The sequence below is a fragment of the Galleria mellonella genome, unplaced genomic scaffold (genome assembly GCF_026898425.1).
Source record: "Galleria mellonella isolate WM207_F2 unplaced genomic scaffold, CSIRO_AGI_GalMel_v1 utg6482, whole genome shotgun sequence".
Lineage (NCBI taxonomy): Eukaryota > Metazoa > Arthropoda > Insecta > Lepidoptera > Pyralidae > Galleria > Galleria mellonella.
This window is the reverse complement of record NW_026442137.1, coordinates 598,201-621,410: the sequence shown is the minus strand read 5'-3', so window position 1 is coordinate 621,410 and position 23,210 is coordinate 598,201. Positions and strand designations below refer to the sequence as shown.

Genomic DNA, 23,210 nt, shown 5'->3' with positions numbered 1-23,210 from the left:
TCTTTTTTCTTTACTCCTTTTGTCAAAATATTTCCTGAATATATTGTAACAATACTTTTTAAATTTAAACAAAATTTCCATATATGTTGGTAATATATTAATTCCCGAACCCTGCGTTACAGCTAATTTCGCCAAGCGGTGAGCCTCCTCGTTTCCCGATAATCCTATATGCGATGTAATCCGGATTTCAGTCAATATCTACAATAACAATAAACATTAAAATGTGATTCGGTGAACTCAAAACAATGGCTATAAATTAACAGTTTTGTTTAGCAGAATATAAAGTTATTTATTTGTAAAACTGCGTAAATTATTACTTGAGTTGTCATAATTTACGATTGGCCACGTTCGTAATGATGAATTGTGTACAACAACATACAATTACAATATTTATGATATTTATGACAAGCATTAATCCGCTTCGGGCCGCAGACACGGGCTCAGAGCAGATTAAACACTAGCCGGGCCGGGCCGGGCCGGGCCGGGCGGTCCCCACTCAAACACGATATTCCAGTTTACCTGCGACATCGTATTGTATTGATTCTGATTAGAACTACAATGGAAATAATCTTCGAGGGAGAAAAACGAACGTAAACTCTCCCAGGCTTAAGGTCGGCACACATTATCAAAGTATACGGTTATTTTAGTGCTCCAAGTGGGGTGAAGAGCATAAAAGAGTTGCAAGGGCTGATTGTCGTCGCTCGGATAAGATAAGTAGGCGGCCGGGTGAAAGAAATGTCTTGAGAGTGATTATTAAATCTGATACGACATCAAAGAGATGTAATGGAGCGGGTGCGGGCGCGGGGCGAACGCCGCGTCGCCGCCGGTCGTCGGTCGTCGGTCGTCGGTCGTGATCGGCGCGGCGCGGTGCGGTGCGGTGCGGTGCGGTGCGGAGCGGTGCGGCGCGGCGAATAATGCGGGGCCATTAGTAATTACGTTGTCATATCGGCTGGTTAACTGCCATAGTTTCACTATAATTGCTGTACAATAATCGAGCTTGTCGTTATTAATGCATCAGTTGGTGGGCAGTGTGGAACTGATTTAGTTTATTGCAAGTCAGAGCCATTGGATGAACATTTTGTATTTAGGTGATAATCTACCGAAGATTGTTCAGTAAATGTACTTATTTGTTTAAATTTATGCATAGAGCACGAAGTATATACAAAAGATCTTGTTTATATGTAGTATTGCATTGCGCATACACATAATTTGAATAAGTAATTGCTCTTAAATAACATTTCAGCTCTCCAGCTACAAGTGAAACGAATTGGGGTTGGTCACTTAATTGCTATGGCTCTTAATCATAGATACTGACTTGATTTGTTTATCTTAAATGTATCTGTAAATAAAAATAAAAAGTTCATAGAGATTTTTACCATCTATACTAGGTAAAAAAATATTGCTGTTACCTAACAATGTATGTACTATCGAGGTCATCTGTGTCGAGGGTTAGAGAGCATTTTTATGATGTTACAATAGAGATTACAAGAAAATTCTAATACATGCTTGACAACCCTATTCAAGTGTTAAGCAATGAATAACAACAACAATCGCTAAATTTAAGCCTTGTCACACGGAGACAGACGGGTTGACACTGACGTAGTGGGGCGGATGAGTGCGTGGCCCAGAAACCAGACCGTCGCGGCTTCGGCCGGGTTGGGCCCCGATCGCGACGGTACATTAACGTGACACGTCGCCGAGCGGCTGATGGGATGATGGGCCACTACACCACTAATTGTAGGCAACAACACAGCAGTCAAACACCAACCTCTTCCCAATAGTAATAGCGACTGATTTCGTGTAGCCGGATCAGAACTATTCCTTTGTGTCTGAGCATTATCGGAAGGGCGCCTCTCGCTGCATTAATCACTTTGTTCGAGGTTGGAGTCGAGTATACAGATCCCGTAGACGCCAGCTCGTCTTACAATGCGTTATCTAGACGACACAGTGTGAGATCGGTTCAAAGCTGTTGAGTTCCCAATTTGTTTCTAAAATAAACTATTGAATAAAAAGCTTTCGGTAGTGAAGTGGTGCCGGCGAGGGACGCGGCGCGTCGACGCTGGAATGACGGTACGTAATGGTTAAACTAACATTGAGAATGGTGCAGTCTATATTTTCACATGGCCGTCCTAAATAAATAACACAGTCGAATGACTGTGCTGTTGAGCTAATTTATGTAAAATACGGTAGGTAACGAGCAGCGCGGTCAAGTTACTGCCGAAATCGACGTTTAAACTAATGAAAATTTGTCCGTTCGAGGGTGAATCATTTATTCATTACGACTCATCCATTGTCCACTTCTGAACATAGCTCTGCTTCATAAAGTATGGTTCTGAGTCACTCGCACCCACTTCTGAGGGATATTGGTTGAGGATAAATTCAGGTTAGTTGATTCAAAGTGGTCCATCGTGGCGAATTTAGCAGGAATTCACAATGCTTTCTTGGATTAGTGTGTGAAAGTCGATCTGGCAGGGTATATTACTGGCAAAGGGAATGCTAGTCTGTTACTAACAATCCTCTCCCTCGCCTCCGTATATATTAGACATAGTATTAAGAATGAACGATACCTCGTGGAGTTGGCTAGTGCTCGCATGTGGTAGCCCTATCATTTAGTCAGAGTGGGTTAACACGTGTGTACATAATAATGTATGCAGATTGTTCGACGCGCAATGTGGCCAGGTGATGCGCGGTATGTAGTTGCTAGCTGCTAGCTACCTACACGGATGTCGCCGTCTACTTACCTCCGCCGCCTACTGCACAGTCCAAGGAGCACATCTGCGACCAAGGAATCTGAAATGTATTTCTGATATCATTATGTTACGAAGGTATATGCTGTATTCAAAATTCTTAATCAATAAACAATATTTTAAAATGTAAACAGTAATATCAATAGAAAAGAATTTTTATAGAAGTTCCAATTTCAGAGTAATACTACTATGTATACTATAACTATATTATTTCATACTATTCACTGTTAACTCGTTCAAAGGAGGTTATCGTTGTTGGGGTGTCGTCTGATTCTACCTATTTTTCCGATGGTGAAATTGGAAACGCTCTATGTCCGGATAGCTGAGAGGCGGGTTCGAATCCATCCATTAGAGTTGTTGGAAGGTACATTTTTTCAATTTACTAGATTGTAATGAATTAATCCTGTATTTGGATTGCATTCAAAAACTATTTTCGAATGTTATTAAATGAGCATTACTGACAAAGATTCTCGAGTGACATTCCCATAATAATATGAAACCTGTAACGCTGGAGATACCGCACGAGATAGAGTGATGACCTCTGAAATTTTACATAGTCGATAAATGCAGCTAGTTCAGGAGTTCAGTATTTTGTAATGAAATATGTGAGAGACCTATGTTCAGTAGTGCGCGACGAGCGGGGTGTAGTGTTATACCTGCCTATAACCAAAACGAGATATTCACTGACCGTTTTTTAATACATCCGACGAATGCACAATCATGTGCAAATGTTGACAATTTAATAGAAATCTGATTAGTAATGTGCACACAGCTCTCTTCAGCAACGTGAGAGCACGCGGAGCGGCCTGTGTCGTAGCGGCGGCGGCGGCAGCGGCGGCGGCGGCGGCGGATGTGGTGCGAATTCGCACGCTGGTGACGTCACACGACATGTGCGCGGCAGATGGCGCGCCCGCGGCCTCGTGGGAGACGCTGTGACGCCGCGCTGCCGCGCCGCCGCGCCGCCGCCGCATCGCCCACGTTCCGCCTCCGTCACGCCGCGGCCTCGTCGCTGTCGCTGCACATTATGATAAATACATATACAAATCTCATAACGATTATAAATGGTTTAAGATACATTTTAATGTACGATGACTGTATTTATTATTTTTTTTATTGAAAGATACCTATTTAAAAAAAATGTGCTTACAACTTTATGTTATTACTTATATTAATATTTTACTCATCAGATAGTTGAAAATTTAAACTTACGATTCTATATCAGTAGCTCCTGATGCTTATTTATCTATTTCTTTATCATCATCATCATCATAACAGCTTTTAACTGTCCACTGCTGAACAAAAGCCTCCTCTTAGGAGGATATTGCCATTAGTTGCCAAGCTTGGCAGACAAGTTGGCAACCGTAGTTTGGCTTTTGGTAATATTTTAAAAGGGACGTTGCTGCCCATGCCTGAATCATAAGCTCGCTTAGTCGCCTCTTACGAGACCCACGGGAAAGGAAGAGGTGGTTTACTCTATGCCGGGACCACACGGGAATACTTCTTTATATTACATTTCTTTATAGTACGTTTTGCTCTTCTATCTGCCTCAAGTGAATCGATTTTATAGAAATTCAATTCAGGTTAAACTCGAACGGTAAGACCACTTTCAAAATTGTATTCGTTGGCCAGGGATTGTTTGAATATTTTCGCTCGAGCATTAATTGCCGCTCTGATAAATAATTCATCAAATCCATTCAGCAATACGGTTTTGGTCATAAAAGATTACGATACCTATCATTCCGTTGTTTATCTTTCATTATTGTCTCAAAACATATTTTCCTGTGACATCAACTTTATAAGAGGTATATTATGAGTACTTTATCAAACAATTATAGAATCACACGTGATAATAATTGCCAGCGATGATCTAGGGAACCGAAATATGGTTCTACACGGTTGCCCGTATGAAAAACTTCAAATTACTCAGCGAGCTATAGAGGGGACTATGCTCGGAGTTTCTTTACATGATAGAATCCGAAACGAGGATATCCGCAAAAGAACTAAAGTAACTGACAGGCTGGTCACATAGCTCGAAGAACCTACAACCGATGGGGAAGAAAGATTCTTGAGTGGCGGCCTCGTACGGGTAAACACAGTGTAGGACCACTTAGATGGAGTGACCACCTCAAATAATTAGAAAAAAAACGACAATACAGAAATGGTTAAAATTTGAAATCGGAATACAGTAGCAGATACGAGTGATCTGAACACACTCATGATTGTATTTTGACCCTATAAATACGGTTCTATTAATTAAAGTTTTGATAATAAATCTACAAAGTTCTAAGTTCAGTCAGTTACGCACTTTCAATAACAGTACATTGCTTTAACCCTTGTATGGTTTTGTATTCATGTTATAACTTACATTTCCTTACATAAATAGTCTTCATAAATTACATCTTAGTGGTCTGCATCATCCGCACCATTTAGTAACTCGCAGATTATGGGATCCTATTTTAATATGTTGGTGTAATACAATAAAATAGGCTCCCATACGGAACGGTTCACTTTAATTGGATTACGTAAAGACTAATCTTACAATAGCAAAGAATTATTTTGATTTAATTGTGTTTACAACGAAATAACAACAGATGCAGGACGATGCAAGCTTGCAGTAACAGTAATAAAACGGTACGCGAAGCGTGCACAATGGCGATGCATTTTGGCTCAACTATTTTAGGATTTTATTTATTTACGCGACAAAAAAACGCGTTTACACAAACTGCGGGGAAACGTAAATAAACAGGCCTAACAAGGACTACGTTTCCACGAATACGGGTTGTACGCGTCGCGTGCAGCTTCAGGGTTTTATGATAGTTAGATACGCCTGTTTGGGCGAGCAGCTCTGCCGGATTATCTTGTTTGGCAGCTGTAAATTTGTGTTTGGTTGCGAGCAAAATTTGCATTTTATGCATTTCAGTATATTTAGAAAAATTTTACTAGTACGTGGTATATACAAATGTAAAATGTATAATTGTACCTACTATTTTCGTTAATTTAGTTTTTATCACTTAATGTGAAGAAATTATTTATTCTGTAAGTAGAAAGCTTGCATCGATTTGTTTGAAGTGCTTTTTGGGGCAATCTACTTACATGTTATGTGAGTATGGATCTATTTTAATAGGTTTATTATAAACATGGTTTAGTTTTTGTTTTTGTGCGTTTATAGTAATTTTCAGCAATGAAATGCTTACTGAAAACTTTTATTTGGGGATGTACAGATTCCATCATTCAATACATTGCCTCAAAACGCCATTCACTGATTGCGGTACAGGGACTCTAAGGGAAAGCCATCGTAGGTATGCCACATTAGAAGCTTTTATGTATAATTAACGACAGTGGCCACGAAATTCTTGATATTAGGGTGCGTTACACTCTTTCATCTTTAATTCAACTGCAAGCTTCATTAAAATTTTATGTATACGATGACTTAGACTTGATATTCCAAACGACTCCCTGATAGTTTGTAACAGATAACATTCGCACTCGAAGAGCCTCACAAATAATGAGATTATGGTCTTAGGGCCGACTATATAGATGCGCATAAGTATAGACTAGTCATAACTTTCCATAAGGTTTCTGTTAATTCGTTTGTCATTCTCACTGAAAGTAAAAAAGAATGAAAGAAACAAACAAAATGGTTCTGACATTTTTGTCGTTAATCAGTTAATCGGACATTAGAATGACATACTTATTTATAACAGCTGACAAGCAGTCACAAAACGTGCGTGTGAACTATTTTATATTTGCTAATTAAAAAAAAAATCTGTACATGCTTGAGATTGATTTAGAACACTCGACCCGAATAGTCCAAGATATGTGGGTGTGCGACCGAGTCTAACTTTATATATTTCAACTTGTATATACTCGTATTTTATTATTGAATATAATTATATTTTTTTCTATAATACGATAGTAAACAATAAGAGGTAACCATATTCTCGCTGGATATCAATCAATCAATCAATCAATCATCTTTATTCATATACATCTGTTACAGATACTTATGATACGTCAATCTATAATTATAATAATTACTATAGAAAATAATATTGATTTAAGAAAAAATGCAATAATTACATTTACAATACAATTCACATTAATACAAAATTCAAATCCATGCAGTTTTGTCATTTAAATAGTCATTTAATTTATAATATGCTTTTGTACAGAGAGTCCTTTTTATATATGTCTTAAATTTTCTTTCATTTAATTGTAAAACGTCATCTGAAGTTTATTATAAAAACGTATACAGTTCCCCATGAAAGATGTACTGACTTTTCTAAGGCGATAACAAGGAACATTCAATTTGTTTTTATTTCTTGTATTGAAATTATGTATGTCACTGTTATTTTTAAAAAGATTTATATTTTTACGTACATACATAATGTTTTCGTATATATATTGCGAGGGAACAGTAAGTATACCTGTTTGCTTAAAATATTCTCTAAGAGATTCCCGAGAAGGCAAATTAAATATTGACCGAACTGCTCTTTTTTGCAGTACAAAGATTGTATCGATGTCAGCAGCCCTCCCCCATAATATAATGCCATATGACATGATACTGTGAAAGTAACTAAAATATACAAGCTTAGCTGTTATTGTATCAGTTAATTGTCGGATTTTTCTAACAGCATAAGCAGCTGAACTCAGCCTGTTGGCCAATTCAAATATATGGGAGCCCCATTGCAACTTATAATCAACTACTATGCCAAGAAAAGTGGTTTTATCTACAAAGTCTAAATCCTGGTGGTCTAATCTAATAGCGGTATTCACTTGCTTAGTATTGGATATGGAAAATCTGATACATTTAGTTTTTTTTGAATTAAGTACTAGATTATTTGACGTAAACCATATCAAAACCTTAGACAAAGCAATATAGATATAGAAAGCAAGATAGATACGAGAAGTCAGAACTCAATGCAAATAGTAACTGAATTATTCGGTATTTTTATTTTTACCATAAAGCACTCCACACCGCTTGCATTCATTCATATTGTATCCAACATATTTCATCTCGTGGAACTTGCCAGATACCACTGCGCATACTGTACCTGCATAATATACTCGAAAACTTTTAATCTAAGCGTGTGATCTTTCTTATTCTACTATAGCTTGCAGATTCTTCCAACTGTGTCGGTTGTTCTAATTAACTTACAGATATTCGTGTTCTCCGAAACTCCAAGCATTGTCCTCACTATCGTTTGCTGAGTGTGACCATGTGTCAGTTCCATGATCACATCGGTGGCAGGTATTGCTTTAAGTTTTAGATTTTGTGAAGATCTGAAAGGTAAATATTATAATATTACATTGTAATCAAGAACAATCAAAAACATGGGCTTGCCCTATAAAGGGAACTTTTGTCAGCAGTTGTCATGCTTGGCAGGCGGGTTGGCAACCAAAGTTAGGCTTTGGTAATGTTTTAAAAAACTGATGCCTATCCCGTGATCATTAAGTTCCTTTAGTCGCCTCACCATTCATTAACTTTGTGATGTAAAACGGTAGAGTGGCCCATTCTATGCTATACTTTTTAGAATAGCTAATTTTATTTGGAGCAGAGCAGATATAATATGAAACGGTGTTAATTATCTTCCTCGGGCCACTTAAAGATTGGAGGCGTACGAAACGAACGGACAGACATGGTTACATTAGCACCACGCCGCGGAGCCGCGCGTCACCGTGGATCATTACGCGTTAGTATCACGCACGGTGCCAAGTTTCTTTTTACACACTAGCACATGACAGTAATTATAAGTGTCGTGTCGTGTCTCGAGCTACGCGGACGACGGTTTATGAGTAGCGACTTCAAAGGGAATGGAGCGAACGAAATTCTCTGAGCGAAAGGTGAAGGGTGGCTGAGAGACGAATACGTCGCGCGCCGCCGCCGGCGATAAATCCACCATCTGTACCACCTTCACAAAGGCTTACAGAATGAAAAAGTAAAACAAGACCGTTTATTGCTTACGTAAACCATATGTTACAAATAAACGTCTGATATCTGGCTTTAAATTTAGCAAAAACTGGTTCAAAATGAACGGACCTATGAATTACTGACTCATTTTAAATAATTACAAGTATATTGGAAGCATTGACTTATAAGGACTTACCGCGTGGACATTTATGGCACCTTAAATGCAATTTATTTATTTAGAATAAAAACCCAACATAATTATTGCTACCTGACTGCCGAAGAAAGGAGGCTAATGTTTTTCCGGTGTCTGTATATATAATACATAATCAACCATGTTTTTATTGTATATTAGCTAGATGGCTGCGACACGCGGAGGATAGACGTGACCAAACCACAACAAGCACGACCACATACATTAAGTTTGCTCCGCAAAATATGACTTCAACCGTGAACACACACACACACACACATACACACACTAGTAAACGGCAAGGTGTTTTATATATACATTAAATTGAAAATATTTAATTAAGAATGCAAATTATGTGTTTACAATGAAATTTTACACTGTAGTAAACAGTTAATCCCACATAGAAAAATGGCAGCTTCAATCGTCACAAATTAATCGATATCTTCTGATTGTAAACTTCCAAATGAAGAAAGTTGTCAGTATTACTTTGTTGTTAGTTTGAAAATTATTCTTCATTAGTATTAATATACCAAAACTTAGCGGGTAGTATAAACTTGGGCGTATATATATTTTTTTTACCGAGTGTGTTCCGCTAGCTCTCATGCAACATTCGCACCAACAATGTTCAGTGTCCACATTTATAATTCAGTGCCAATTAAAACATAATTATCACCGAATGAGTCTATTATACATAATTTCTACGGCCGCAGCGCGACCACTCACACGCTATGACTATTTCCCCGACTGTGAATGTGCTACAATACAACTGCGACGCTAGACAATTACCGTCGTGTGAAAAAGCGTTATAATTAGTGAAAGGACACAGCAGCTGAGAGCCAATAACCAGTTCTATTGGCGATAATACAGTGCGATAAATATCACATTAAATATAGAAGTAATAGTATTTCCGAATCGATACGATATCGTAACATTCAAGAAAGAGCATTCCTTTGTACAAGGCCAGAAGTACCAGAGGGAGACTTTGTACAAAAGTCGTTTGCTTGGGTACCTCTGTCCCATTCGTGTTTCAACCATGAAGCAGTTGTGTTTGCATGGCTGTGTTACGGTTTGAAGGGTGGGATATGGCGTGAATTTACTGGGTACAGAGGAATAACACCCGAGTCCTCAGGAATGGCAACGCATGGGGCGTATCATGGACGAAACAGTATACTCTGTTATGTACATGGTACTGCTAATGTCTATAGGCGACGGTTACCACTTCCCATCAGGTGGGCCGTCAGCTTGTTTGCCATTCTAAGTCGTATAAAAAAAAAAGTTCACCTGCAATTCCTCCGGTGTTGCGGGTATTCATGAGCGGCGGTAGTCACTTACCATCAGGTGAGCCGCATGCTCGTTTGCCCCCTGTGTTGTAAAAAAAGTAAATAAATGAATATCACTTAGCCACTGGCAATGATTACGACTAACAACGCCCAAAGTAGATACAGACCAATTAGAAAATAGTTGAAAATTTGAAAGATTGTGAATAAGTAATAAATAAAAAGTATGGTTTCAAATGTATATTATACTCGTATTATATTTTAATAGAAGGCCAGGATATGTTTTTATCCTATTCGTTATTTTTGCCGACAAGGCCTCGTTTGTATTTACTACCCATCACAGACACAACTTGCAAAACATCGTGTAATGACCCAGCCTGGTACTTTGTGAGCAGAATAAAGACTCTACTAAGGTATTAGGTGATTACGTGTTATTGTTTTGTGTTACCAACTGTGGCCGGTACAATGTAAGAGACATAGGTAACTACAGCTGGCTGGCCGCAGCCGACTCATTAGATCGGGTTGCATTAGTCGCGGTCGGCCGCTACGCTCCCACTGTCAAACGGAATTAGGCAAGTATTCACGGGCGATACCTCACGGCCACTTCTATTTATGGAGCACAAAGACCCAGCCGTCCCCAGCACCCGCCTCTTGTGATAGAAACGAGCTCACGACGATTTATCGTGAAACATCGGTATCATGTTAACCCGTAGATATATTTGACCACATAATCCGATCTACTTCATTATTTTACTAGTACTTTGATCTGGGTTATCTTGACGTCCTGATTTGACGACCTTCGTGGAAATTTGTGTAGAGGAGGCGTAATAAAGGTCTAATTCTAGGTCGGGTTATTTCAAGAAAGGAACGGTGGTAGCCTTAATATATTAGAGATCGTACATAAATAAAATGTAAAAATAATTCGGATTTGGACGGAAATACACATTCGTAACATAATCTCATCTATCTTAAGTCGATGAAAAAAAGCCACTTAGTTATATCACGTATATTAATATTTTAAGCTATTGTTACATAAGCTATTGTTTTGACTTTGTACTCTAAATGTTATATTATAGAAGTCTATGAATGTAATAATTTTAATAATTGTATATTTTAAGCATTCTTATTTTTATTACTTGTATGTTTTTTATTGTTATGTTGGTGTCAGTTTTGGTAATATGTAATTGACGACTTAAGAAAATGTTGTGTACATCTGTAATTGGTGTAAATGCAAGATGCAAGCCCTGTATATCGATTAAAATTAATATATGTATTTACACTGTTGATGTACCTTTTAAAAATAAATAAATAAATGTACTCAAAACTGTATTGAATGAACAAATATTAAATATGTTGTTAAATCAGTCATTAACTGCTGGGTGTCCTTCCCTATAAAAAATGTTCTAGTGTAGCAAAAACTTCAGAGGGGAATTTATTTCGTAGCTTATACATATCATACTTAGAATTAAAATTACAACAACAACAACAGGTGCTTCTCTTTGCCCGCCAGATGATGTGTGGGCGGGCGAGGTAGGGGCCTCGGGGCGTACCCCATTACCCCGGCTTCTAGTCCGGAGGCGACAACCTCCGGGTCGCTGGATTTGCAGCCGGCATACACTGTTGGTAAGTGTATGCCGGTGTGGTGTCTTCGAATTAAAATTTGATCATAACCAAGCAAGCTCAAGAGCCAGCAAGAGTTTACTTCAGCGAAAAATTATACAGTTGTGACATCTATTTGAATCTGATCATTGTTTGTAATAACGTTATGACGTTAATAATAACACATATGCAATATCTTGCTCCATTCGAGTTGTTGTGAAAGAAAGACAGACGGACAAGACGGACTCCATTTTGTCATGTGATATTACATGTTTATATACGTACTCGTGCACATGCTTCGATAATAAACAATGTGCGGTTATGACTGAATGATTAAATTACTCGCATACCAAACTGACTTCCTCGTCTCTTGTAATCGTTACTGAAATAAAAAATTGCGCTCTTATTCCATATTGGGTTTCGTTCTATTGTGAAATATTGTTAATTTGTTCAAAACTGTATTCGTGACTTAAACTACATATTACATTGTTTATAATTATTTCATTTTCTTTTGTAGTATTTTTTTTTAATGGATGTTAACGGAATGGTAACCCCGCTTGCGCTATCGGTATAAGCTGGCGGGGCATTAGTGACGGATGATAGGTTAGAATAAAAAGGCAGTTTAATTAGCCCATCGTGATGAATACGCCTGGAATTTAGCATAGTTTCCAAGGGGGGACTTTGTGGAGGTCGACCTGGTTGGGTATATTGCTAACAATGGCGTTTTAGTCTCCATTATAACAAACCCTCCCACCCGCATTTGATGTATATTAGGAATGAATATTTGTTTTTGCTTATAATTTCGCGAGCGAGCATTTTGAAAGTACTTTGAGAATCACAATTGTGAAAACTACATTCAATTTGGTGCAGTTATTTTTGTGTACTGCCAGAACATAAATATAGTGAGATTTAAATTGGTAAACAATATTGTTTCCACTACTATAAGACTTAATACTTACCAGAGGGAGACTTTGTACAAAAGTCGTTTGCTTGGCTACTTCTGTCCCATCCGTGTTTCTACCGTGAAGCAGTTGTGTTTGCATGTCTGTGTTTCGGTTTGAAGGGTGAGATATAGCGTGAATTTACAGGGTACAGAGGAATAACACCTGAGTCCTCAGGAATAGCAACGCATGCGGGTATCATGGGCGAAACAGTATACTCTGTTATGTCCAAGGTGTTGCTCATGTCTATAGGCGACGGTTAACATTTTCCATTATGTGGGCCGTCAGCATGTTTGCCATTCTAAGTAGTATAAAACAAAACAGAAAAATAGCAACAGAAGTGAGTCAATGTTTCTTCAATATGTATATTTCATGTACAGTACAAACGGCGTGTCGTTACAATTTTATTATATGTAGTTACACGTACATAAATTTAATTTACGACTGGTCTGTCTGCAGCCTGATATTTATTAATACATGTACTTACTCTAGTTTACACGTTGACCCAGTGCTAGGTCAATGACACGCCCACAGGTACGGTCAGCACCACAACTCGATTGGAATAGAAATTGTTCATTGCAACTCACATATCAACGGACAGCAATGACAGCATACGAAATAACGTAATACGAGTAGGTAAGAAAACAATAGTAGAAGAAAACAATGATAATTCTTAGTCTCATTATTTTAAATTTAGTTTTACAAAACCTGTAGAGAGTATAGAATCTTCAATTCAGCTATATTATATATCGGATTCAGTTAATTTTGATTCTTTACAATGTTTGTGGAAATATTGGATCTTAGATTATGTATGTTTACATACAAATGCTTCAATAAAAACAGGCAAATAGGATTACTATAATATGTATTTATTACTCAGTATAACGGAGAAATGATATTGTGAGGTTACATTAAATAATAAAAACGATGCAAAAATTTCATTGAAAATGGCCATCATTTTATTTGTAATATATGCATATTAATTTGTAACCAATACGAACATATGTGTACTTATATACCAAAAGGAGTTTCTAATTCAAATTTAAATAATCGACTTAGTGTGGGAATTATTTATTTTAATTACTTGCAACACGTGGTACGTTTTGTTTTAATTTTAAAAAATAAGTGTCAAATTTAGCCAGCCAATTAATTTAGCTGACTAAATATTGACATGTTTTTGACACTCGATCATCATCGTCATCATCATATCAGGCCTTAACCATCCACTGCTGAACGTAAGCCTCCCCCTTTTGGGGGTTTTTCCAGTAGTTGCCACTCTTGGCAGGCGGATTGGCAACCGCAGTCAGGCTTTAGAGATGTTTCAAGAGGGACGCTGTTGCCCATCCCTCGCCGTCCCTTAGTCGACTTTTACGACACTTACTGGAAAGGAAGGGATGGACTATTCTATGATTTATTGATACTTGACATTTTTTCTTATATGCTCGTAGATACGGCTCTAATTATTAAGAAATTATTAATGCAACAACTTTTGGTGCAGACTGTACTATCCTTGAATTTCAAACGATTCGGCAGTTTACAGACTGATTCACTTTCATGTTTATTTTATTACTTTATAGTACTGTTATTATCTACATATACGAGTTGAGCGACACCCAAAAGGAGGGTTTCAAATCGTATTATTTTTTGCATGTGTATTATGTATACGTGGCCGTAGCTAGGGAGGGCATTGAGGGGCAATGCTCTACCTTAAAACGCCCAATGCCCTACCTTAAAATAAAAGGCCCCAAGGAAATTAGATAGTTTCGCTTTTTCGAAGTCACTTAATTATGACTTCTGCTCTACTTAAAAGTTCTTTTGTCCTACCTTATACATGGGTCTAGCTACGGCCCTGTATGTATATATTTTGTTTGCAGTGTATCTACGAAGTTTTTTTTTTAATGAGTGATAATGGAATGGTAACCCTGCCTGCGCTATCGATATATACCGGCGGGGCACCAGTGAGAGATGATAGGTGAGGATGAAGCAGGTCAGTTGGCCCATCGTGACGAATTCAACAAGAATTGTTCACGATGGTTTCCAGGAGAAACCACGTGGAGGTCGGCTTAATAAGGCATGTTGCTAGCAATGGGGCTGTCAAACTCCATTGCTAGCAATCCCTTTCCCCCTTGTATCGACGAAGTATCTCGTCAACCATTCGTCAATAAAAAAAAAATTAGGTTGCTACGATTGAAGCCGTTATTCTTTGCGGAGCAACATTTTAAAGGGTAAAACGTATTTGTAATAATTCTCAAAAAAAATTGTATTCTTTGCATGTGACATTGTAAGTATTTCTTAAACGGTCGATGGATTTTGTTGGTACCATTGCTAGTCTTACCGTCCTTGACAAAACATTAACGCCTTATCTTAACAAGCTATTAATGTCTTCATCATCATCATCAGCCGTTAACTGTCGATTGCTCAACATAGGCCTCCTCCAAAAGGAAGATTTTACCAGTAGTTGCCACGCTTGAGAGGCGGGTTGGCAATGGCATTTAGGTTATCGTGATATTTGGAGAGGGATGCTGCTGTCGATCCTTCGATCGTTAAGTCCCCTTAGTTGCCTCTTATGATACCCACAGGAAAGAAAAGGGTGGCCCATTCCATGCCGGAACCACATAGCATATTTACATATGTTTTATCTTACTTTAATATATCATTAATTCCCTACCTTACCTTAATAACCCTATAGTGCCTTATAATGCCTTATAAGTTATTAATGCTTTATCTTACGTGAACAAACCTTTAATGTCTTATCTTAATAAGTCATTAATGCCTTACCTTAACAAACCATTAATGCCTTACGTTGATAAGTCATTAATGCATTACCTTACCCTCTAAGGATTGCGGGTACTCATTGAGGATTATTTACGTTAGCTTGTAGCCGTGTATATATAATTACTTACATAGTTACATTGCAAATATACCTCGGCGTGTGCTAACGAACGGTTAGTTCAATTAATTGGATTTGTATTTGCATCGTGGATCGTTTGTTTCGCATCAGCGCTGCTGCATGAATACGAGTACGCGGGTACACACACACACACACACACACACACACACACACACACACACACACACACACACACACACACACACACACACACACACACACACACACACACACACACACACACACACACACACACACACACACACACACACACACACACACACACACACACACACACACACACACACACACACACACACGCGCGCGCGCGCGCGCGCGCACACACGCACACAAGCAAACGCACAAAGAATACACACATGGGGATGTATTTTATATTTGTCATTGTAATTTTGTGTCCTGAACAAAGATGGTTATGGGCTTTTTTTAAAGTAGGAAAGAGGCTGACCTTTAGTTCTCAGGAATTGTAAAACATGATGGTTAACACATGGTAACACATTTACGAAAGGGAGACTACAAAAATCGTTTGCTGAGGCACCTGTGTGTCTGTCTCGTTTGTGTTTCAACCGTGAAGCAGTTGTGTTTGCATGGCTGTGTTTCGGTTTGAACGGTGGGATATGGCAGTGAATTTACAGGGTACAGAGGAATAACACCTGAGTCCTCAGGAATGGCAACACATGGAGGTATCACAACGTAATAGTACACTCTGTTATGTCCATGGTACTGCTCATGTCTATAGGCGACGGTTACCACTTCACATCAGGTGGGCCGTCAGCTTGTTTGCCATTCTAGTTGCATGAACAAAAAAACGTTGTACCATATTATGGGAATTGCGGTATTCTTTGCAATTTCTATGATACTGTTCTTGCCTATTGGTGACACTATTTTCCCTAAGGTGGATCTTAAACCTTGTTTGCTATTTAAAAAAAACAAGCGATTCAGCTCAGCTAATATGGGAGTAAACTCTATACAGTACTATCAGAGGGCCTACCATGAAATATTTTCTGAAATTTCGCGGACGAACGAAACAGAAATTTGATGTTAAAATTACATAATACATGCCGTTTAAAATTATTCAAAATGTTAAAATATCGTTCTTCTGGACTATTAGGATAGGATTTATGATGAACGAAATGTTAAGCTCCATTTATTGGGTCGATTTTGGTACGAACAAAAATACGAAATTAAGCGCGAAAATTCGGAATTTCATTTCATGGTAGACCACCTGAATCCAACTATTTCGATATTCCTATATGAAATACATTGCTCGCTATATATCCCGTTAACAAACCATTCCCATTATTTCTATCTACATTGGTGTTCAGCCATTGTATACCTCTACCATAAGCGGGTGCACCATTCTATGTTCATCGATAAAAACAGTAGGCTAATATCCTCCTGTTATGGAGAGATACCAGTGGCTGGTAGTGGAAAGTTAATGGGTTATTACTGTATGATATGGTAAACATATATATACCTATATAATTTTTTTAATGGGTGATAATGGAATGGTAACCACGTCTGTGCTATCGGTATACGCTGGCGGAGCACTAGTGACGGATGAAAGGTGATGATGAAAGTAGGTCAGTTAGCCCATCGTGACGAATGCCGCTAGAATTAACCACGATGGTTTCCAGGGGGAACCGCGTGGAGGTCGACCAGATAGGGTGTATTGCTGGCAATGGGTCAGTTAGACCCCAATACTAACAATCCCTTTTTCCCCTATACGTATATAGTTGTAAATTTGTCTCGGTACATTTGTATCGCCCAGTCCTTAGCTTCGTTTAAAGGACAAGTCAAATCTTATTTTCTTTCGCTGTAGTTACTCTTTTCCTTACTTATTTTATTTCTTTATTTCATTTTACTAGATTCGTCATATTTCCATATATTGTGTATGTATATGTAGTACATATTATTTGTTATAATAAGTAGTCTAATAAACAATATGTATATGATGTTTTTGTGCATTATACGTAGAAATTATAAATTCACTCTTGCGCCATCTACCCACTTCTACGATATGTTCTCCTTTAACCAAAGCACAGATAATATAATACTAACCAAAGTTTGTCTGTAAGAGGTTGCCCTAGCGATAAGACCGCCTTTTGTACCTTTATATGTATACATATTTTGATCTGTACTCCATGCTACTGTATTTCAGTTGAATTGTTTATATAATATGTCATTGTTTATTTTTATGTTTTTGGTGCAATAAATAGTTAAATAAATATCTTTGATATCGCGTACCTGCGTGTGTATGCATCATATGTAACATTAGTTGGTGAAGGTTGTACTCATTAAGGAAGCAGTAATGTGTATTTAGTGTGTAGCCTAGTTATACAATGTGCTAACACGCTTGCCGTGTCAATGCAGGATTATTAATGGATTTATTAATACGCATGGAAAACTCGTTGCAACCAAAATAACTGCGTACGAGTACAACTAACTGTTCAGCAATGTATTTCATGCATATTATTGTTATATAAGTGTGTGTCTTATTTGAATCGGACAATGCTTACCAGAGGGAGACTTTGTACAAATGTGTTTGGGTTCCTCTGTCCCATTCGTGTTTCAACCATGAAGTAGCTGTGTTTGCATGGCTGTGTTTCGGTTTGAAGGGTGGGATATGGCGTGAACTTACAGGGTACAGAGGAATAACACCTTAGTTCTCAGGAATGGCAACGCATGGGGGGTATCATGGGCGAAACAGTATACTCTGTTATCTCTGAATAATCTGTCATGCTTGATTGCGGTCCATCATCATCATTCCAGCCATTATCCGTCCACCGCTGGACATAAGTCTCCCCCATAGACCGCCATAAGGAACGGTTCTGAGCCACCTGCATCCACTGACGCCCTGCAACGCATTTCAGGTCGTCACTTCATCTAGTTCGTTCTACACTGCGTTTACCTGTACGCGGTCGCCACTCAAGAACCTTTCTTCCCTATCAGTCGTCGGTTCTTCGAGCTATGTGACCAACTCATTGCCACTTCAGCTTGCTTATCCTTCGACTGCGGTCGTCGAGTACAAAAATTTAGTCTTGGCCTCCTTGATGAAATGATGATGATCATATTAAAAGTTCCTCTAAAACATTATCAAAGACCTAACTGCGGTTGCTAACTCGCTTGACAGATAACACATAAAGACAGGTAAGCACACGCTCTAAAGCACGTGAAAGAAAGAACGTGAAAGAACTTAATGTATAATGAAGGCGGTCCGGAATCACTCCACGCTAGAGGGCGACGCTTTAACACGACTAAAGTAGTATTTGCGTGTGGAGTTATCAGTTTTTGAAAGCGACGCATATACACACGGTACAAGAGATGAAAATGGATAAAGCAATATTAGGTAAAGATAGAGAGAGAGAGAGAGGGAGAGAGAGAGAGAGAGAGAGAGAGAGAGGTATGTAGCATTTGAAACTCTATGCATACCTCGCAAAGAACTCGAAGTGAAGATAGATAAATGTGCGTGCGGTGTGTGAATGTCAAAAATTTAAAACAATTATTACACTTTAGTAATTTAGTCACACGCCTATCAGTTCGTCAAGCACTACATACAAATTGATTGAAATAAAAATGGAATTGAAAAGCTGAAGAATTTAAAACCGTATTCGATTTTTGAGTTTAGTGACTAAGTCGTGTTCTTTTTTTAATATTGTCCCTAACCGTGGACACTTTATAGCAAATAAAACACTATTTATTTATTTTAAATATATACGATTGTGATGGAGCAGTGGTTTCATACAATAAAAGAATAACAAGTATTCAAGTATCAGTTGAATTAATCAATCAGTTAGATTATTTTCAAGTTTACATTTTGTACCGTGACCACAAAAGTTATACAAATATTTTTTTTTTATTTTTATTTTATACAAAAATACACAGCTCTTAAAAAATAACTTACATGCTAAGTCTCTTATGAATACAGCCAATAACGGATTTTATTTATACAAACAAAAATTTTGATTTCAAAGCGAAGTAGGCGAGTTAGAGTGAGTGTATGCAACTAATATGTATGAAAGAAACCATATATAATAGTGAGTGTCCATAAAGTTAAGTGGATAAAGGTAATTGATATATAAAATAATTAAAATCCATGTTGCTAAAGTTCAGATATTGACAGCAATGATTAAATAATACAAATTCATGGTCACCAATTGTAAAGAGGGTTAAATGTATGCGTGGGTGTATGTGTAGTGTGATATAAATAAATGTATAATAGTATGATATAAATAAATGTAAATATGTAGTGTATATACGTGCATGTACATATATGCAACATAGGTAATTATGATATTATTTCATCCATTATCACAGCCCTGAATTTATATTTACTGAGGTGGAATAAATCCACTGTTGAAAAAAGTTTGTTATATGAATTCATTAGACGACAAACTATTGAGTTCTGAGAGTAAAGTAAAGTAAAGAGTAAGAGTAAGTAAGTATTCTTGATTTTTATTTTGCGTGTGAAACTGAGCAATGCCCACAACTATAATCTTACATAGTAGCGGTTCTTAAAGTGGGTTCCGCAGAAAAGTCGCTAGGGTTCCGCGAAAGTAGATGTTACCCCAGCTATGTGCATACAACTGTCGGACATAATACTGAACTATAAAACAGTTATTGATAAAACAGTGACACAATTTCATTTTTCACATTAAAAAAAGTATTTCACTTTTAAAATGTCTCAAATAAAAGTTTTTGGTCTCATTTAAATTGCAGTGTGTCTGATTTGTAGTCATTTGATATGGGGTTCAGTTTAAAAGATATTTGGTTGTATTGTTATCTCAAAAGTTTAGGCGCCCCTGCTGTATGCGATAGTCAGAGGTATTACGTCAGTTATTGGCGATATAACGATGTCGACCCCGATACTTTAAGCAGGGCGGATTAAACCGAGCGCGGCAGGGGGCGCCCAGGCGCGCCCGCCGCCTCATGGATTCATTAGTTTTGTTAACGACGTTAACAATTATGTACAGTTCATCGGATATGTAACGTTTAATAATAATAATCCTTTATTACAAATAATTAGGATTCATTTTTGTTAGTAACAATTGACTTAAACTATGTTAGTAGAAAAAAAAATACACTAATAATTTTTTGTCCCCTATAATAATTTTGACCCACAATGACGATCCTCTCATCTCAGCTATCGTATTTATTACATAATGTCGTCAGAATGCTGTTACTGCTGCCACGCAGTCGGTATAAAAGAGATGCGATTCGTTTGCATCTGATGGCATAGAAGTCATCTGTCGATGCTGCTGCAAACATTAATGATAAATGATAATTAATTAGGATTTATTTATTTAATTTTAACATAAACTGGATGAGCTTTACAGTCTTCCAATACGCTCACCCAGGAAATCATCAGTACAATAATGTAATAAAAAATGGAATAAAACACATAAATAAAAAGAGTAATATAAAAAAGATTTTACTTAACTACAAATAACATTAGAGCCCAAATTTCTGAACACAAACACTCTGTGGTCATCCCATGAAATTCCAGCATCCAGCAAAGTTGTAGGTAAATACACCCAATTGCGGATACCGGCGCAAAACATCATTGAGCAGTTTCAATACAAGAGATAGGAGAGCTTGCTTAGCCAACTCTGTTCTTCTTAATGGAACAATAAATAAGTTATGAGTGTTAGTAACATAATTTCAGACATATCACCCAGTATTAATTGATATTAATATTGTAAATATGAAAGTTTGTACTCAATCACGCTTAGACAGCTGAATGGTATTGAATGAAATTTGATACACGGATAGGTCACATCCTAAGTTAATATACTGATTACTTTATAGTGTATTTTTTTTTTTTTTTGATGGGTAAAAATGGTATGGTAACCCCGCCTGCGGAATAACGCTAACGGGATACGCTGGCGGAGCACCAGTGAAGGGTGATAGATGAGAATGAAAACAGGTCAGTTAGCCCATCATGATGAATTCATTAGGAGTTAACCATGATAGTTTCCAGGGGGAACCGCGAGGAGGTCGAACTGGTTGGGTATATTGCTAGCAACAGGATTCTCAGTCTCCATTACTAACAATCCCTTTCCCCCCTATACAGTGTATTAAACGTAACCAGACCTTAAAACTAGTGCTAGTATTTAGTAATAGGGTTGTATTCGTACTATATTATGTAGTGCCGTTGGTACAGATTGCTCCTTTTTTCGATAATTGTAAATATTTTTTTTAGGTTTTGGTAATATAAATTTATTAATAATATATTTATAAGATTTTTTTTTTATAAAACTTAGAATGGCAAACAAGCTGACGCCCCACCTGATGGAAAGTGGTAACCGTCGCCTATAGACATGAGCAGTACCATGGACATAACAGACTATACTGTTTCGCCCATGATATCCCCCATGCGTTGCCATTTCTGAGGACTCAGGTGTTATTCCTCTGTACCCAGTAAATTCACGCCATATCCCACCCTTCAAACCGAAACACAACCATGCTAACACAACTGCTTCACGGTTGAAACACGAATGGGACAGAGGTACCCAAGCAATCGACTTTTGTACAAAGTCTCCCTCTGGTAAGATTCTATCACGTAATGAACACTAACATTAGTTTTATGAAATAGATTACATTAATTAATGTACTGGATAGTGATTCACGTGAGCAAAGCAGTGGGATAGAGATAGTAGTAAATGATTTTATTATGATGAACCGAGTTCAAGTTCAAATATTAAAACGAAACGTTCCTCTCGTTTCACTTGTATTTTTTTGTGGCATTGTTACGCAATATCGCTGCCGACTGTGAACCAGATTTGCAACTGATACGGTTCACTCTTGCCGGTGTCACATTAATTTTGTGAAATCTGTCGTCTTTTTTTTTGTGAAACAAAAAACTGCTTTTCGCGTTGCAAATGCTAATTGTATTTGCTTCAGTTCGCAAAATTCGTGCGCGACGATTTGAAATTAGAGAACCGCTTCCACATTACCTGTCAGGATAAAGCATATACTAGATTATAAGTTAGTCTTTTAGAAATATTACTATGAAAACTGTGTTTTAAAAATACTACTATGAAACTTCAATTTGCTGCAGTAGATTCTGTGTAATGTCGGAACAAACATATATACGTTCGTGAATAGGATTACCATAATGCACATTTCTTACTCAGTGTATGGGAGAAATTATGGTTATGGTTAAATTGAAAAATAAAACAACACAAAATACGTACAGATGTATTTAAAAGAATGAAATGAACAGTAATGATCTCGTCTTTATTGATTACTTTGATTTACATCTGGGTACAGACATAAAGTATCTTTTCATTTTTAAATATAAGGCACTTTCTTCCACGCACAACTACTCTTTGGAATCAACTTCAAGCAGCAGTATTTCCGAACCGATACGACAACATAACCTTTAAGAAAAGATTATATTCCTTTTTAAAAGGTCGGCAGCACACCTGCAATGCCGTTGGTGTTGTGGGTGATCATGGGCGGCGGTAGTCACTTACCATCAGGTGAGACGCGTGCTCGTTTGTCTCCTGTGTTGTAAAAATAAAATTTATATTAAAAAAGGTCGTCATTTCAATTTGTAACAAATATTAATTTATATTATAATAGTAATTTATATTATATTGGGGGAAATAATTGCCAATTAAAAAATTTTAAAT

General features: G+C 37.5%; 1 protein-coding gene across 1 annotated transcript; it reads right to left on the bottom strand.

Annotated features, from left to right (window-relative positions):
* Positions 1–1,277: 1,277 nt before the first annotated feature.
* Positions 1,278–8,183, bottom strand: LOC128201932 (uncharacterized). The gene is made up of 3 exons (XM_052900361.1): positions 7,906–8,183; positions 3,436–3,762; positions 1,278–2,790 (listed from the first exon to the last, which is right to left on the bottom strand). Exons 1-3 carry the CDS (start codon positions 7,979–7,981, stop codon positions 2,738–2,740), a joined length of 456 nt encoding a protein of 151 aa, XP_052756321.1. The 5' UTR covers positions 7,982–8,183; the 3' UTR covers positions 1,278–2,737.
* Between the last annotated feature and the right edge of the window lie 15,027 nt (positions 8,184–23,210).

What these genes read in the sequence shown, in the direction of transcription:
- LOC128201932 (XM_052900361.1), bottom strand. Translation starts at nt 7,981, where the DNA reads ATGGAACTGACACATGGTCACACTCAGCAAACGATAGTGAGGACAATG. An exon ending in TTCGGAGAACACGAATATCT is followed by an intron (nt 3,763 to 7,905) that starts GTAAGTTAATTA and finishes CATAATGTGCAG; the next exon opens with CGACAGCGACGAGGCCGCGG. An exon ending in GTCGGATGTATTAAAAAACG is followed by an intron (nt 2,791 to 3,435) that starts GTCAGTGAATAT and finishes AATACATTTCAG; the next exon opens with ATTCCTTGGTCGCAGATGTG.